General features: G+C 42.1%; 1 protein-coding gene across 1 annotated transcript in view; it reads right to left on the bottom strand.

Annotated features, from left to right (window-relative positions):
- Window positions 1-18,858, bottom strand: part of pak5 (p21 protein (Cdc42/Rac)-activated kinase 5) — a 60,187-nt gene that overhangs the window by 4,985 nt on the left and 36,344 nt on the right. Inside the window, exons 4-8 of the mRNA XM_041065030.1 lie at window positions 7,462-8,301; window positions 3,444-3,662; window positions 3,010-3,151; window positions 2,747-2,901; window positions 1,395-1,528 (exon numbers count right to left, since the gene is read on the bottom strand). Of these exons, the coding sequence (XP_040920964.1) occupies window positions 1,395-1,528; window positions 2,747-2,901; window positions 3,010-3,151; window positions 3,444-3,662; window positions 7,462-8,301 (1,490 nt within the window). The remainder of the gene's footprint in view (window positions 1-1,394; window positions 1,529-2,746; window positions 2,902-3,009; window positions 3,152-3,443; window positions 3,663-7,461; window positions 8,302-18,858) is intronic.

The raw sequence follows: 18,858 nt of genomic DNA, 5'->3' as shown, positions 1-18,858 counted from the left end.
GGTTTAACAGAAATAGCACAGCGCTTTCACCTGGACAAATATGGCTGAAAAAAACACACTGCTATATTCCTTATATTATCACGGTGGATATATATATAATGCCCAATAATTAAATCAAGTGGTAAATTTTCCCCTCTTGTGTTGCCTTTTCATTCCGACTGGTGATTTATTTTAATAATATCAGTCTGAATACTGAGTAGATTTTGTTCCAAATGTACACATTTATTTAAATATTCAACAAACTCATGTGGAGTGACAGAGTGAGAGATGATGAAAAAGAGAAAAAAGGGTGAGTTAAAGAGAAACGTGTGCCCAATAATATCCTGTTTACTGAGCTTTCCATTAGTACTTCTAAATGCACTCGTGTGTGTTGAAACTCTCTCTCTCTCACACACACACACACACACACTGAACACACAAACAGGCAAACATCTGTGTGGGAGACTGTTCAAAATACTTCACGGCAGCAGCGGTGCTCAGCCTCACCAAAGCGTGTTATTAGCATCCGACACCGCACAGCGCTAATGCTGACACTCTACACAAATGACTGTAATTAAACACCAAGCACAAAGTAAGCTTAAAACAATGAGGCGGCAGCTTCGAAACACGACTCAACAACAGAGAAGCAATTAGGAAAAGTTGGAGAACAATAATCCTAAAACTATCAAAGCCAGGACTGGATTACAGCCCATCTGCTTGTTTCTCCTGGTGGTCTTGTGAAGCCATCCATCTTTGTGAACTTTCCAGATGTGTAGAGCAAATAAAATGACCACATCTACGCTTGCCGAGGAAAAGCTAAACCCTTTTTTGGTGCCACTACCATCACCTGAACATCACATGTATTTAGTCTTTCAGATATTTCAAGTAAAAGTGGAGGATGTGAACCTTTTCGCATACAGCTGCTCTCTCTGTCTGCCCCTCTGCATTTCTCAGCACACTCTCAAGGCCAGTTTATTCACCACAACTGATACACACACGCACAAATGACACAAAGCTGTGGCCCAGTTTCTTGAACTAAGAAATAGATCATATTAGTTTATTTTTCTTTTCTTTTTTTAATTTTATCCTGCATAGAGTCTGTTTGACATGCAGCTGTTTTAATTGTTATAATATGTAAATTAGAGACCTTTAGACACGTTAGAAGGCAGATTTCCTTTAAGCCAGGCTAGCTGAAGTAGTGGAGTGAGTGTTTCCAAAAATGTCAAACTGTTCCCTTAACTGGGACTCCTATTCTGGCATCACGTATTTGGTGATTCATTTTAGAAGTGATTTTAAGATCTTACTCATAACATTTAAAAAAAAAAGGGAGGGTACAGTCTCCCAGTTATATGTCAGAAGTTTTAACTCCACATCCACTTTAGGGACTTATATGTTATTTCTGTATTCAATGTTACCTGGTGTGAGTCACAATGTCAGTGAGTGCCCCACCCTCCAGGAACTCCATGACCACCCACAGCTCGTCTCCCACCAGGTAGCTGTTGTACATGTCCACCACGTTCTCATGATGGTAGTCCCTCATAATCACCACCTACAACAGAGAGAGAGAGAGAGAGAGAGAGAGAGAGAGAGAGAGAGAGAGAGAGAGAGAGTGAGAGAGAGAGGGGGGATGGAAATGGCTTTTAACGTATATTTACTATAGGAGTTATCTCAAACCTTGACCTCTAAATGATATATTCTGATATGAAAAACACACACGCACACACATATATATGTACACATAATAGTTATTGTATCAGAATGAATGTGCATTAAATATGTTATAAAGAAATTATCTACTATTTCATTACTTTAATAAATGTATTCATGTAATTTTTTTATTTATTAATTTAAGATTCCTTTGTCTAATGTGAGCATATTCTGGAGGCATAACTATAAAAGGATTACATTCAGCAATTAATAGGATTACATAAAGCAAATTAGTTCCCTGCTGAACACCCACTGCTTCAGATCTGTGTTCACTTTACACGTGTGCTTATATGCATGCATGCATTTTATCTCAGTCTCTCTCTCTCTCTCTCTCTCTCTCTCTCTCACACACACACACACATACACACACACACACACACACACACACATAGACCCAAAACAGAATCAGTGCAATATTGCTTTATGAAGAAGGAACTCCAAGTTTTTAATCAGTTCACATTTTTCTGCAAAACAAGCGATTGTGAAGTTTCTCTGCAAATATGATTTATTTCAGTGCAAGTGCAAATAACATGGAGCTCATTTTTCAATAGTTAGCATATCGCAAATAGAAACAGCTATGAATACATTTGTTGCCTGGGGTTTTCAGTGTGAACACTACTTAATTTTTAGTAAATAAATGCAATTACGGATGTAAAAATGGGTTAGTGGTTTGATTGCCATGAATATATGTCAGGGAAATAGAGGAAAACAGAACTTGTGTTTTTCATTAATAAGCAACCCACTCTAATGCTGTAGGATGGAGAGATTTATTTAGATTTATTTGGCACAAAATGAGCCATCGTTTACGATGCTATTCAGACCAGTTTCTTCTCTGCTGCTCGAGCTATCAACAGACAAATGTTGGCTCTGATCTCACATGTGAGGAGTCTGCATCGTGCTCTTTCTTTGTGTGGGTCAAACTGACCCACAGTTGTACTATATGTGTTGTGTGTATGAGGTACGAATACCCAGCGATGTTCCTCTGTGTTAAAATGTGCTGCTCTAGGTGTGACTATTCTTGAGATAAGTGCACTGCAGTTACTCTGTCAGTCTTTCACACCTCATTAAAGAGCAGCTCTCTCCTCTGCTGTTTCCTGAGGTCCATCTTCTTCACAGCCACCTGCTTGCCGCTGTGTTTCTCACTGGCGATGCACACGATACCCGTGGAGCCCTCGCCGATCTTGATAAAGCTGTCCAGGTATTCCCGAGGGTCTCCTGTAGGCAAACAGGCTCAATTTTGATGCAACACCAGAAAACAAAACAAAAAAAAAGGACATCTAGGGTATTGTAGTATCACTTTCATTTCCATTGTCCATTTCTTACCTGGGTTGACCACCAGCTGAAGTGCAGCTCTGAACTGCTCATGGGAGACTCTGGAAGGTTGAGTGTCTGAGCTCGACCCCCAGGAAGGAGGGGGATAGGCCCCGGGGGGGATGTAAGGTGATGAAGGCTGCGAGTAGGCCCCCTGGATGGAAACGTACAACCACACGTACAAAGTGAGAAAAAAAATCTAGCAGCAATAAAATATGTAATATTAATATTTTCCTACAGGGAGTTTTGAGCAGCCCTTCACCCAGAAACTGGAATTATGGCCTACCAAAGGCATGCAGTAAACACTCATTTCACTATACTACAACAGACAAGAACACATTATAAAATGCATGCTTCTTATCAAAATTCATAGCATAATCTTTGTTGTCCAGAGAAAATCACATCTCTCCAAAGTGAATGCTCTAGAAACCGTAAACATACTGTACCTGAGGGGTGTATGGTGGGCTCGGCTGGGAGGGAGGATGATGGTAGGGTGAGGGTTTGTAATGGTGAAAGACAGGGGGGTAGGGCAGGTGTGCTGGAGGGTAGCCAGGTGGCTTGATGTGGCTCTGAGGTAGCTTAAGAGGCCCTCGGGGATAGGTGTCACCACCCGTAACCTGGGGGCTGCCATGACTGTCATCACGTGACGGACGATCGTAGTCACCCTGGAGGAGACAGCACAATGATGAAGTTATTTGATTGATGAGTAAAAAAACAACAACACTGTTTACTTACACAGGCTCTGAGGCTTGTGTGTACTGTTTGCATTAGCACAGTGTCAGTGTACACGTATGACCACACACTCTGTCCACAGTAAAACGCCAGCTCTACTCCCAGGTATGTCTGCAGGCACATTAGGCCTCGACAGACGTAATGGAGATCATTTAGTCCACAGGACAGGGGCAATACTTTATCATTAGTGCCCCACAGTGCTCCTCAACTACTCCATTCATCAACCAGGAACCCAGGGAGAACCCAGATCTGGGACACACCTCTTCCTTAAGATCCCAGAAATGCGTGAGTCTCCTTTAAAGTTGCGTTGGAGCGTGTGCAGGAATACTGATAAATACACACACAGACACAATGATAATGTCATGCTTAACTTAGACAGAGAGACCTATTAAAAGCTCAGTTGTATGACTCAGCTTAAATGATCTGACTCATAAGAGGTCTGGTGTACACACACAAATACAAGCACACGCACACACATTAACTTTGACGAGAACGGCTGAAGTGGTGAAATCAATTTTGCATGTTCAGCTACTATATAAACAGTCAGTCACATTACCAGTGGCACAAGGATAAAAAGGCTACAGCATGCTTATAAAGAAAGTATGCTAGTTTGTGTAAATGTATTTACCAAAGTAAATAAAAATGAATGCACTGACAGTAGTGGATCAAGCTGGTGCGGGTTAAATTAAATTACCTTTGCCACACCTCCCATAAATACTCCTCAACCAGCATGTTTCTTTTTAATTATAAATTCTCAGGAGACTGAGAGGATAATAGAAAACTCCCTTGCTTTCTCTTTCCTTTTATTTGTTTCTCTTTCTGTGCCTATCACTCTTTTTCTTTTACACTTACACAAAGACACACACACACACGTGCATAGACAGGGCAGGAGGAGGAGCCCTGATGTGTTGGGATGGTGTATAATTACATGGTGTGAACTCTTTTAATCAATCACTCAAGGCAGGTGTGTGTGTGTGTGTGTGTGTGTGTGTGAGTGTGTGTGTGTGTGTGTGTGTGTGTGTGTGTGTGTGTGTGTGTGTGTGTGTGTGTGTGTGTAGGCAGAGGGGAGTGCTGCTGCTGGGATGGCCCAGCTTCGCAAACCCCCCCCCCATCATTGGCCAGCACCGCTGGCTGGCTGTCAGCCAAGGGTCTCCTGATCCATGTTGGTTAAACGTGCATTAATCTGAGTTTGGCAGGGTAATCAACAACCTAACTCAACTGTGAAATTGAATTCCACGGTGGAACATCGTTCGGCCAGTTTTATGCTAAGGCTGCAGAAAGGGAAAGTGCCGCAACATCAATTTGTCACCGAGAGCTGCGGCACTGAGCTCATACTCGCCACAAAACAGAGAGAGAAAGAGAGAGGAAGAGAAAGGAAGGAAGAGAGAGGGAGTGTGTTTGTTTGTATCTTTGTGTGTGTGTGTGTGTCAGTCTGTGTGTGGCCAAGTCTCCGTGCTGTCTACTGTTACATCCCCACCGGCTCCCAGCACCAGCAGGGAAAAAGAAGGATTTACTTCAGTGGTGTGAGTGGGCTGAATGAAGGAAAAGGAAGAAAAGGCAGAGAATGAGAGAGGACAGAGAGGGGTGGGTTTGTTACAAGGTCCATGAGCCAAGAAGAATAGTTATTCTTAAGCTGCCAGATCACTCCTTGTTTTTTTTGTTTTGTTTTTTTTCTACCACTACTGAGAAATCTCCACACACCACGAGGCAAATTAAGGTGTATTGATTTCACAGCTTCATTATAGCCTATGTTTCATTTGAACACACAGAACATCAGATCAAATATTAAAATACACCAAATATAGTCCGATGGAGTTTTTTCTTTTAGCATTTTTAGCTTTTTGGATCAATATACAAGCTGTGGATGAGACTACATCCTGTTAAGTCCTAAGTCTTTACAATGCCTACACACACACTGCACATCACAGAAGCAACTGTGCCTCCTCAAGCGCAACAACTCAGAAAATGGCCATAATAAACAATATGTAAGAAAAATGACCTTCTCCTGCATCACTTTCAATCCTGCTACTCTTGCATTCTCCGTAGTTGTTTTCTTTTTTTTCTACGAGTGGCTATTTACTGAAGCATGCAGGTTAAATGGTTTTTCATCAAGGCACCCTGGGATCTACATCAGCAAACCTAGTTTTCCTCTCAGCTACTGGACTCAGTGTGTGTGGAGGAGGGATATTGGAGAGCTGTGATAGCAGTACACACTCCTGTATAATGGACCTAATGGGGCACTGAACACTTTGGAGAAGGATACAAAGAATATACAAACAAATGATAAGGCCACCCTATAGAATGATTCCTCTTTCTGTGACTTAGCCCTGCTGTTGCACTGACTGGCAGCATATTTTGCCCCCTGCTAATATTTTTTATTAACCTATAGTAAGATCTTCTACAGTTGTAAATGCAGTTCTGTTTAATAATATTGGTATAAAAGAATCACCATAATTTACTTAACTGGAAACATATGATTACATTGCACAGCCACAAATGCATGGAAGCTTTGTTAGCTCTCGTTTCTCTTAGAGTCTCTGTGTGGAGGATCCATCACGCTTTCCTTGTGCTGACATACCTACAGTGAATTTGTTCCTGAGGCTTTAAACTATGAAACATTCATATCAGGTCATGTTTCTGGGCAATTTTACTAACAATCAAATATGTCATTTGGTATTTACTGTACATTTCTTGTAAGTTTGGCTGAATCTGCTGAATATAGTTTTACCTCAAAATCTGCACATCACTTTCATCACCAGGAGTATCTCTGTGAAAGCTGCTTGTTTGTTTATTTTTTGGTGACAAGTTTGGTTTAAGATTCATATCTGTGTCTGGTTTGACTATCTACATACTGAACACTGAAAGCCGCCTCTGGGCATCATTTGCAAACCTAACATACCACTTCTATGCAGCAGACACACTAATGTGAGAATCTAATCATTCTAACAGTTTAACCTGGACTAAAGCTTGTCAATTAGATAGTTAACTGTCACTGACTAACAGAGGTTGTTCACTATATAAAATAAATAAAAATTGTTATTATTTTGCAAGCCTTGATAAAATTAGGCAGTGCTCCTCATTTTACTCTTCGCTTTTCATTTTCTTCTTCATTTTCTTCCTGCCAGGTCACTGCCTCTAACTTCTTTCTTTATTCTCTACATTCCTGTGCGCCTCTCTCTGTGTAGTCTGAGTAATTCAGAGCTGTCTGGTCAATGGTCAGGATGAGCATTAATTGATCTGTGTGCACAGACAGTGGCTACTGAAGAGGGGTAATTCTGTATGTGGCAGCACTTGCATCCTTTGGCGAAGAGTAGATTAGCAGCTAATACTGTCTATCTGGCAGAAGGGCCAGAAAAAAAAAGGTTTAAAGAGAAAATGTGAGAGAAATATAAATGTAGGGAGAGAAAGAGAGAGAGTGAGAGAGAAGGAGTAAAAGGACTGAATATTTGAAGAGAGAAGCGACTGCAGGTGGATGGGAGGTGGGACTAAATGTGGGGATACATCTGTGTAATTTTCTCTGAAATGTTTCTACAGTCCTGTTAGGGTTGTGTGGAGCGCTGTGTTGAAACATGTTTCCTGGACAGCCACTGTAATTTGGCAGCTTATACAATATGCTCTGCAGTTTAGAGTAAACACTGCGAAGTGCCTGTCAGATTCATTTACATAGATTAATAGGTATTTTATGAAGAATTATTAGTAGAGTGTATAGTTTTTGTGTTTTGTTGTAGTTACCTTAGCTAAGGTCTGTGAGTTAGCGAGACTTTCCGAGAGGCGAGGATAGGTGTAGGAGCTGTATGGATGGGCCTGTGGAGGGTTCTTGAAAGCCCCGCTGGCTGCATAGGGGACATTTGGTTCCTGCAGCCCAGAACCTGACCGAGATCGCTGCCTGATAGCCGGCGTGGGGCTGGTCTGTGTCACATAGGAACTCTTGGGTCGCTTTTCATACTCGTCCCGCAGACCACCATAGCTCCACTCACTGTCTGGGTAGTTGATCTGCTCGCTGTGTAGCGAGGCACGAGATGGCGTGCCTACTGAAGTGTCCCGGTAGTCCTGGCTGGACGAGCCACCCACAGACGCCCGATAGTAGCCACTGGAACCCACCCCACTCCCCACAGTGGAGGCCACCTCATCGGCTGAACGCCCTTTACTCTCTAGGTAGGTGTGGTAGTCTGGGGGCAGCTTGCCGTAGTCTGATTTTTGGGGCATGGCGTCTGGGTAGAAGGGGCTGCGTATGGGGTGCGAGTGGCCATTCTGTTTGGTGAATCGATAATGTCTCCCCACAGCCCAGTCCCCATCTATGGAGAAGCCTGGCTTGCCAGGATCCAAAGAGAAGTCCCTGCTGGAGGTGTCTAGGTCACAGGAGTAGCGGGAGTAGTAGTGGTTGAATCCGTTCTCCTCTGGGGCATTGGGATGACCGCTGCCCGAGGGTTTGGAGCTGCTTCCGGCCTGGTGGGGACCTGGTGGGCTCTCCTTACGCAGGGAGTTGGAGCGTGTTACTGAGATGTTGTCAAACTCCTCCAGGAGGCCGTTGATGGACGCATCTTTGGGTGGTCGGTTCCCTCGAACAATGGTCTACAGGAAGAACAAACACAGTTACACTTAACATGCAAGAGAGTCTGCTGCGTGAGAGTTTGATGGAGATAGCCCTGATACTTTGGGTTGCAGTACATTCAATTTCAGTTTAATCATTCCTGGCTGAAAACTGAATGAGATGAATTGAAATTCCTGTTTAATCAACTTCAGTTAACCAAAAGCACATCAAGAATTTTCAGGTTGGAATTTCAATTCATGTGTATCAGGGCTTTGTGACAAGTATGAAATTAATCATCACTTGCGGTAAATGAACGCCGGTTTCTGTCATCTGAAAGAACGGCAGGCGTCGGTCTACACAACCGCTACTTGTTGTGAGATGGGATGCAGCTAGAAAATGCATGGAGATAAATGGCGGGATACCTCAGATGCTAAAAGGAAACCACTGGTGGGTTGCGGGAGCTTATTCTTGCCCCATTTCCCTCGCAACAGATTAGCTTCATTTTCAGTGGGCTGATCAGGGTACATTAATAGTCGTGATGTTTGGTTTAGCGCTCGTGAGGTGCATGAGCACACCAGCATGCGCTTGCACGCACTGACGAAGAAAGAGTGAGGAGGAGAGAGAGAGACTGAACACACATGCTCACATCTGCTTCAAAGCAAAGGCAGCTTAAACATCAGGGGTGCTGCTTATCCCCTCCTACCTTGTGTTAAGCCCTTTACACGGCTGTGTCGTGAGTCATGGGGAACTGGTGCTACAGCAGTACTCATTACCCTACACTCTGTGTGTGTGCATGGCGTGTCTGCATGTGTTTTCTTTTTGGGGGGGGTTTATGTGGACTGTGAGACTCACCACCTCCATACAGGGAAACCATGAGAGTGAGGGCAAAAACCAGACACACAGCTTTTATCTACTCTACCACTTGGACATTAGTGGAAAGAGTGCATTAGAACAATGGAAACATGTTGCGTGACTGCTGAGCACTGAGAGGAGGCTGAGCTGTGGGGATTATTATTTGAATTTCAAACTCTTACATAATCTATCTGAGAGCTTTTTTTTTTGGTTATGATCAAACAAAACTGCAGAATTTTAGTTTTATATCTCTGACTGTGTTTCAGTGGTGTTTTCCTGGCGTTACAACCTCCAAGTACCTCAAGTATTAAATCCTCCCAGTCAGCGTCATGTCGGATGATATATTTTGCACAATCCACAATCTGAGTTCGTCTACAAATCCTTGTGTACTTCTACATCCCTACTTCCTTTTCCTCACCTTGCTTTACCTGGATTAACATCCTCTGTGTACTTCCTGGAAGTGCCCCTCGTACTTCCAGGCATTTAGTGTATTTGCACCTTGATGTTTTTATGGTTTCAGCCAGTCTTTAGCTCCCTATCCACAAAAGTTACCGTCCCACTGCCAATGCAAACCCATTTGGCTTTCAAAAGCCTGCAAGTATCCCATTCCCTACCAATTCTGAAAGTTATATTCACCAGAAAATCTGTTAAAGATGTAACAATCACAGAGTAAATTAAAGCTGAACTCAATTCAAGCAGCTAAATTAGGCAACTGTAACCCAACATGCCTGTACCACAGGGACAGCTGCTTGATTCCCACAGGGGCAGCTTTTATTAGCCTTTTGTGAAGGCTTATAGCAACGAACCTATTGTATTGTTCGCCTGGATACTGTACTATACTTGTTAGCCTTTCTAACTTACTCACTTACATCTGAGGGTGTTTGCTACAACGTACTCTTAGACCCAACAATGTCAAATCAGCAAGTTCTTTGACAACCTTTGACAGCGCTCGTGCCTCGTCGTCCATCACATAACTGTCATTCTTGTCTCTGCTGCAGTTTTTCCATGTCACATGTGCTGAGGCAGAGTCTCAGGAAAGCCAGGATAATCATCAACACTGAACAACACTGTGCTGACACAGGGATACATCTATACTCCTTCAGTTAGCTACCTGCAAACTGCCTTGCTGTCATCACATTAATTTGTAAGATTGTGGCTCAACCAGGCTACCGCGGTTAATAAAAGCAGTATTATCACTTTTTAATATGTGATCAGTCCTCATAAAGGCACTCCCTTTTCCTTTCCAGTCGTCTACAGGAAGGTATGAGCTTTGCTCAAGGATAAATTTTATGACACAGGCACTTTAGTTGAATTAAATCTCCCTTGCTGCTTCATTGTTTCCCAGATTTCAACTCTGGCTGCTAGTCCCTGTGAATCTGTGCAAACTTACTTATTAGGAAAAATGTTTTTAAAAACCAGCAAATAGCTCCCTGTTCTGACACAATATAACATGCAGTGTCTTACACAATGTCATTACTGAAATAAAGACATACAGCCCAAGCTAATGGCAGCTGTTTGAATAAATTGTGCAGGTTACAATGGCACCTGCCCTTTTCATTGTTTTCTATCTTCTACAATGACAGTGTTCATGTGTAACTTATACCTGATAGTTTTCTTTCTTTATTTCTTTATCTTTTTCCATAGAGCTGAATACAGCAGTTTCAGTCTAAAATAAAGAACACTCTTCAGAGGTCTCTGCTATAAGGCTAATTCTTTCATACATGATCTCTCCCTTCTGTTTTGCTGTGCTTGGTACACCTCCCCTCTCCCTCTTTAACACTCCAGTTGCTCTCCTCTGTTCGAGAGCCATAGGCTGTTTGGTGCCATGAACTGGAACCCAAGGTGAAATGGCCTATAAAAGCAGTGAGTAAAGTCTAGCTGAGAGGCTGAGGCTGCAGGATGGATGGTCTTTTAAACAGGTCGGTGAGTGGAAATCTATCATGCTCAGGACAGATGCTGCAGTACATAGAGCAGGCTTGGGCTGACAAAAAAAAATCCCAAGTCATCTACTTAAAAAACAAAAAGTCACATGCCTATGTTCTTGATGTTGTTAGGCTGCTTCTCATGTCATATTAGAGTTGTTAAGTGATTCAAATAAAACTGCTCCAAATAATTAATGCTGCTATTATTGCGATGAGAATTATTCCCACACTTCCTCTAAACAGTGCTATGAGTTTGTGAATGGTGGGCTTGTGCGTGAATCCTAACATGAGGCTGAGTCAGATCGTGTTACGCTACATGGATGCTGGTGATTCACAGCTAATTCAATTGGCATACTACAGCAGGGAGTGTCAGTTATCTAATAAAACATCATCATCTCCATTTGGTTCACGATCAATAAGACTGTGTCAAGGAGCATGACAGGTACAGAGGATGGAGAGAGTCAGAGAGAACGAGGCGGCGAATGAAACCGAGGAGGGGATGGGGGTGCAGAGGGGAGAGGGAGACAAGGTTAATTGTGTGCCAAATCACTGTCAAACGGCCGGCATCAAGCCTGAAAATCTTTCCATTAATTTGAATTAAGGGGTTGATACTGGCTTCCATGGCACCCCCTCACCCCCCCGGTTCTCTCTTCCCCCCGTCCTTACAGCTCTGTGAGCCTTGTGCACGGGTCGTATTCAGCTGCGGCTGTGACAGCAGCCATATTTCACCGGCGTGCCGCGTTGGCCTGTCCTTTAGTGATAAGCTGTAATAGATCTACTCTCTCCACTCACCACGGCCAGTTCAAGGTAAGAGGAGGAGAGGAGAGGAGAGGAGAGGAGAAGAGAGGAGAGGAGGGAAAGGAAAAGGAGAAAAGGGAACAATGACAGATGGGAAAAGAGCAGAGGAAATAGGAGTATGTGTGGGAGAAGTGGCCAAAAAACAAACTAGGTGGGATGACGCAAAACTAGCAATAGAGAAAGAGAAGGAGAAACTGAAGCAGCTTTGATGAGAGAGAGGAATCACAGAAAGGAAAGGGTGGTTGAAGGGGTGAGGGAGGGAGTGTCGTAGAAAGGGAGCCATGAAAAATGAGGCTCGTTGGGAGATAAGGGGGGATTAACCTTGCTGGTAATGAAGGGAGGGTGTGTGATGGGAGGATGGAGGGAGAAAGAGAGGGAGAGATAATTAATGAGCTTGCCCTTCCTGTGACTCCTAGCTAGAACCCTGGTTTGGAGGCTGCGCTTCACTGGCCAGCAGGGTCCCGGGACAACTGAGGGGCCAGAAGAGGAGGAGGAGGAGGAGGAGGAGGAGGAGGAGGAGGAGGAGGAGGAGCAGCAGCAGCTCTGCTCCTCTGCTCCTCTGCTGACTGGATCCTAAGCACTGCTGTTTCACTTGATTCTGGTTCTGCTGTTTGCAGGAATCTGCATTTAAATCAACTCCTGCGAACTTTAAAGCAGGGACATTTTAAAGAAGAATTCACAGGTGAATTTTGTCAGAGGAAGTTGGCAACTCTTAGGCTCTTGGCTGAAACTTGCAAGCTAAATACTTTGCTTTGCTTTTCTGAGATAACATTTCGACATCAACATCTTTTTTTTTTCCAACAAGCAATCTAAAAAGATTTTCAGTTTATCATGTGCAATGATTCAAATGGCTGGTCGACTTTAACCCTATTTGAAATGTGGCATGGTTCAGCCCATGTGTCAAACACACATACATAAATCACACACACACACACACACACACACAATCAAACACACATACATAAATTACCACACGTGCACAACAACAGAGGCAGATGTGTAACTCCTCCCTTTCGTGTGTCTTTAGTCACACATGAAAGCTCATCACCTACCACACCCCCACTCACTCTCACTCTCACTCTCACACACACACACACACACTGCAGAATATCACCCACTCAACACACCCACTCTCAAATCAAAGTCCTGCCAGAACTGAGACACATAGAAATTATGTTTTTCTACTGGAATATGTTTGACATACTGTGCTATACAGTCGTACATGACAAAACATGCATTAGTACAACACAAATACTTCTTTTCCTCCATCTCCTCCTCCACATCTCGACATTCTCCCTCTGTCTCCCTCTTTCTGTATTAAATCCCAGGCACCATCTCTACTCTGTGAATTTGTCACGACTCACACTGCGGAGAGCCAGCACGCGTGGGTATTTATACACACACCCACACACACACGGTTAGCACACACCTCTACAACTACTGCTGCTGCTGCTCCTTAAGTGCAATATCCTTCTGCGTCACTGACCAATTTGTGAACAGAAGCTTATTTAATGCCATCTGAGAAAGATAATATCAGAGAGCCCTTGAGACAGCAGACAAAGACACTACTCACGACTCTCCTTTTGAGTGTCTCGATAAGGACCAAACATGACCTCGAGTACTGACTAACGAATGATCAAATAAAGCTACCACCACAGCTGATGCATAAACTAAAGATAAAGATGCTCTTTGAATGAAATGAAACATCCATCATTCACAGAGTGATAAAAACAGCTCAGTGTATTATCACTGCTCTGTATCAGGCTCCTCTTTGATGTAGGTGATACTGTACAAGACAAAGGCTCCTATCTTTCACAGTAAAAATAACATGGATTTAAATAGATAATCTCTCACTGTTCAGGTAAGAACAGAGATTAGCATGCCCTTATCCTCTAGCTCTCTCTGCTGGATGGAAGTGGTAAAAGTAAAAAGATGCTAAAGCTAAAATACTATTTAATGGTCCAATGCTGGAACCCGAGGAATTATCCAACAACACTAACCTCAGGGTGGTGCTATAACAACAGTTTTCACAAGCTAGAAACAAAATTGTGTGTTTGGTTTTGCATCATTTGGGAAAGGGAACATGCCCCTTACTGATCGTATTTTGCACCATCTTGAATTATTTTCAAAATTTGTAAATGTTTGCACAGCCTTCAGATTTGAGATGTCCCAGGTTCAAATACAAAGGGTCTGGATGGACTGGGTGGTAAAGGCATCCTAAAGGAGGCTGCTCAAATAATTCACTTTTCCATACTCACTATGACTTACTGATCACCATCACGATAATTCATAATGGTTAGGTTTTACAGGTCATTAGGTTAGTCAATGCAGAACTTCACTGATCATGAAAAAATACTAAATTTATTTAAGGTGGGAAAAATGGATATGGAATGAAAGTTCTGAGAGTTGAGCTGCTTTTGCTCAGTTTATAAGGAGTTTTACATTTCCAGAGGAAAATCCTAAAAGGGTATGTAGTTCTTTCCAGGAAGCGTTCTGTGATTTTTCACTTACATATTTCACTTACATACAAGCTATTTCACAGTGCGGTTGTATTTTTAAGTGTCTACTCAGAGATAATAAAAAGTTCTTCTCATTTTTGCATGGCAGCAGTGTTTCACCACTGTTTTACTGGAGTCTGGGAGAAGCAGGAAGTGTCTTGCGCTCTGCTGCTCTCTGCTGGTCTCACTCCGTATTTCAAATCTTAACCAGAACATTTATTGTGAATTAAATAACCATGAAATAAAATGAAGTGGATGTTAATTTCACTGATAAAGGGACAAAGCACAGTGAGGCTTCTGGTAATAAGATTCCCTGAGGCACATATCTCGGATCTCAGTTATTAATTAGAGCAACTAATCCTGACCTAAAAACCCAGTCGAATGTGACCTCAGATCAGCATGCAGGCTGACAGGTTGACCCACCTGTATTATTTAGCGGAGGATTTCACGGAACAGTTTCACTGAGTTCTTGACATGTTATTAGTCGAACTACAGATGAGGTCTTAGCAAACATGAACAGGATTATTCAAGGAGCGGCTTTTTGAGCATTTCCATGATTAATAGGCTGTGAGCTGACCTGTTTCCTCAGGCCATCCTGCTGCCTGTTAGTTACAGAAGCTAATAACCATCATCTCAACATGCTGAGGAGAGGCTGTACACTGAGGGTTTCACTGAATAGGTGGATGCCATCATCCAGCGCATAACAATCAAAACCAAATGCAGCCAATTACAATGTCTTACAGCTAATGTTTGTGTGCCATTGAATATATGTATCCATATGGGAATGTCTGCATGCATAAAAGAATAAGAGACAATGAATCAAGAGGGCTTACTGTTATTAAATTATGCAGTGGTTCTCAACCTGGGGAATGGCAACAAAAAAAATGATGAGTAAAAAGAAATTGTCCGGCAAATGATACCAAACTTAGTCAAAATTTATCAGTATAAAGTGACAGTGAATTTTTTATATAAACTTTAATATAAAACAATTTTACATTATTCAGTGTGTGAACACATTACTCTTTAACTCTTTAATCTTTAACAACAATGGTATGAACCCTTTTATGTGATACTCATCTGTGGGGGTGTAATAAAATATTTTTTATGTTATTCAAGTACATTTTTTATAGATTCAGTTTTAGCAAGGACAGAGAGCATTACGGTCAACTTTAAAACGAAACATTACCTTAAAAGTTTTATTGGCAAGTTTCTATATTTTGAATCAGTTTAATTTCAGTTTCTATGTTTTATCATTCAGTGTCATGGACACTCAGTGGACACATTTAAGAAAAAAATCTTCTCTATTATTCATACTGGTCCTGGTCACAAGATAAACCTAAGGAGTTGCAAGACAATTATCAGGGCCGACGTTTAACCTCTTCAGGTAAGTCAAAACTTATTAAAATAAAACAGTCTGAAAATGGAGCATCAGTCTACGACTCAGCTGCTCATATCACTCTCTGACATGAATGCAAAAACAGAACTAGAGGAAACCTATGACCCTGATGGTGTTCAGTGGACCTAATGTGTGTGCACAGGCATCAGTTTGTATAGCCCTGGTTAATATATTGTGTATTTGTGCATTTATGTGTATCCCACCGCTGCAGGCAGACTGCGGAGCCCCTGTAACACAAGCTTGGTGAATATCTGCGGCTATGTTTTCCTCCAGTGACATGATGCCTCCGACCCACACAGCTCCCGGCAGCTCAGACCAGTGTGACCCAGTCACCTTTGACCTCAGCTGGGTAGAGCCTCAACTACAAGCTCCAGGATCCGTGAGTCACACAGGGGGCAAACGCATGGAATGATTTCCAGCAAAATGGATTAGTGGTGGAGGCATAATGAAATACAAACATAAAGTCAGACCAAATCCCCCAACCTTAAGCATATTAGTGCACTAAAGCCTGGACACCCTTCTTTTTTTTTCCACCTCTCTAAGCACTGGCAGATTTAGGCTGATTCAGAATCATAGCCGACATAAATTTTGCTAGAAAATATAAAAACAATAAGACAATAAGTAGAACCAATAAACTGCAATACTTATGTCTTTCACAGTGTGATGACTTATGTGTATCTAAATGATTTTTGGAGTGGTCTTCTCTTTCCAAAGAGTTTCCAAGTGAGTCTGTCACTGTCAGGGAAACTTTCCGATCTAAAGGAGCAGTGAGGAGAGGAGACAGAGAGCAAGAAGAAGAGGAGGGGATCAATTAGACGTCCCTCAGTTATCTTCTTGTCACCTCGGAGACAGATAAATGGACAGCTGCCCACTATAAATTAATTACACACCAGCACACATTAATCTGAGCCCCGTCAGCCAGTTATAGGCCCCTACAACACATCGCTACCCCTTCCATCCTTATCCAACACTCACTATCTTCTGTTTTCCACTCATTAGACTGCTCTCCTGTTGCCTCTCATTATTATTCCACTCCTGTTGTTTTTACCTCTCTCACACACACATCAATATGCTTTCATCTTATACCTTGTATTTGCAATCATCAAGGTCTCAATCAAAAGATAGACTGAAGGCATATTATGAACGCTAATGAGTTCACTACTGTAGGATTTGATGATAAACTGTACCTTGTGCTAATGATAAATTCATTTTAGCCGATATGAGAGAATGAACTTAATTGTTATCTGTATGATTAAATTTTATTTTTTTGAGGACAATATTATCCCTAAACATTAGTGTATGAAAATGATTTTGGTATGAGCATCAAAACAGATCACATAATGTTGCAGGCGAGGCTTATGAAATAATAAAAATGATGCTCACTCTAATCTGCCCCTGAAATGATGATATCAAAATGATGGATCAAAAAGTGATTTTCATTCAGTGGTCCTCCACCATGCAAAAGGAAGTGTTCGATTTGAACTGTGAGCTGTAGTTTGCCTCTCTGGCCACACGAGGATACTACAAGTCCAGTCATTAAATTACTTCACACCAAGTATATAGTAGCACGTGCTGACTGAGACACAAAGAACGCGACTACTGTTTACAGAGCCATGTTATTTCATATTTAGGGAACCTGGCTTTCGAAGGCAGTGGTTCACTTCAAAGGGATGTTAAGATCCACTTTAGATTTATAAAAGCACATTTATATTCACTCCACAGGACACAAAGTATTAATGTGTTCAAGAAGATTAAGATTTTGAAGAGTCATCCCACAGTTCCTCATCAAGAAGCTAGAAAGCACTGCCAATCCATTACAAACCTACAACTTTTAAAGTATGACACACCAATTATCTCATCTATTTTTTTTTCCTGCAACAATCCTTTCCTATTTAAAATTCACAGCTTAAATGTCCTTCCAAAAAAAACCCCACATTCAGACACTGAAGGATGGTTGTTAGCCAGGACATTTTGAGATGCCCTGGCAAAGTACGGCGAGCGTTACTGTAAGCCAAAATTCCCTCACCGACTGTGGCTCTGAAGCCTCCGTGAGAGGTGATTTGCAGAGTGCGACTGTGAATGGCAGCCGCGAGAGAAGACAAAGTGAGAAAGCAGAGGAGGAGGAGCAGAGTGGAGAAAGGAATGAGAGAGGTCTAAATCAATGCCATCCACTTCAGCTCAGTGCCAAGAAAGACAGATGCTCTCTCTAGCTGTTTGTGTGTGTGTGTGTGTGCGCGCGTGCATGTGCAGACACACATCAATCAGGAGTTATTTTCCTTCAAGTCTATTTCTGCTTTGACCAATTTCATCCTAGATCAATGTAGGAGGGAATGTAATACATACTGAGCCGAATTCAAATTAAACTTGAAATTAAACGCGTATTGATCACAGCGTCCAACTTTCTTTTCTGTCCATTAAGAAGCTGAATGAATGTCATTCAACTCAATGCCAGTCATTGTGCATGAAAAGCTAGGGTACAAATGCACTTTGGCAGATTTTGAGCAGAAGAAATACTGCACTGTGTGTGTGTGTATATATCTGTATCTATACGCCAATGGAGGAGGCATTTAATGCAAAAACATTATCACAGAAAACTGTTATTAAAACTGCTTATTTTATGTCCTTTCTTTAAAAAAAATTGATATGCTTTTCAGCTACATCAACTTTCAATGAGGGGCCATGATAGAGACTCTGGACCTGCAGCCCACTGCCTTGGAGCTCACCCAATATCATTAATACACACTGCAATAAAATGCCTCCTCAAATTAGCAACTCTGTGCGTGCACATGTCAGAACCATAATAGCCCACTTCCCTATTCAATAAAGACACAAGTTTGCATTTCTGCCCCTGAAGCAAGGACTGGGTGACCCTGTTAAATCAGAAACACTATCTCTCTAAGCTCCGTTTCCATATGTACACATACAGCAAACCCAGCAAAGCTACAAAAATAACTCTGCCATGCAGAGCTTACAGCACAAACCTGCCCTCTCTCAGGAAACATGAGAAAACAGCCTGCTCCCCCGTACAGCTATAATTCAGGGAATGTCACAGTTTAGTGTTAAAATTGCAACAAAAATAGAAACAGATTTTAAACACAGTCAAATATTTGACCTTTCAAACACTCGATCTCT

The sequence above is a fragment of the Toxotes jaculatrix genome, chromosome 19 (genome assembly GCF_017976425.1).
Source record: "Toxotes jaculatrix isolate fToxJac2 chromosome 19, fToxJac2.pri, whole genome shotgun sequence".
NCBI lineage: Eukaryota > Metazoa > Chordata > Actinopteri > Toxotidae > Toxotes > Toxotes jaculatrix.
Note: the sequence above shows the minus strand (reverse complement) of the source record. Positions and strands in the feature narration are given on the sequence as shown.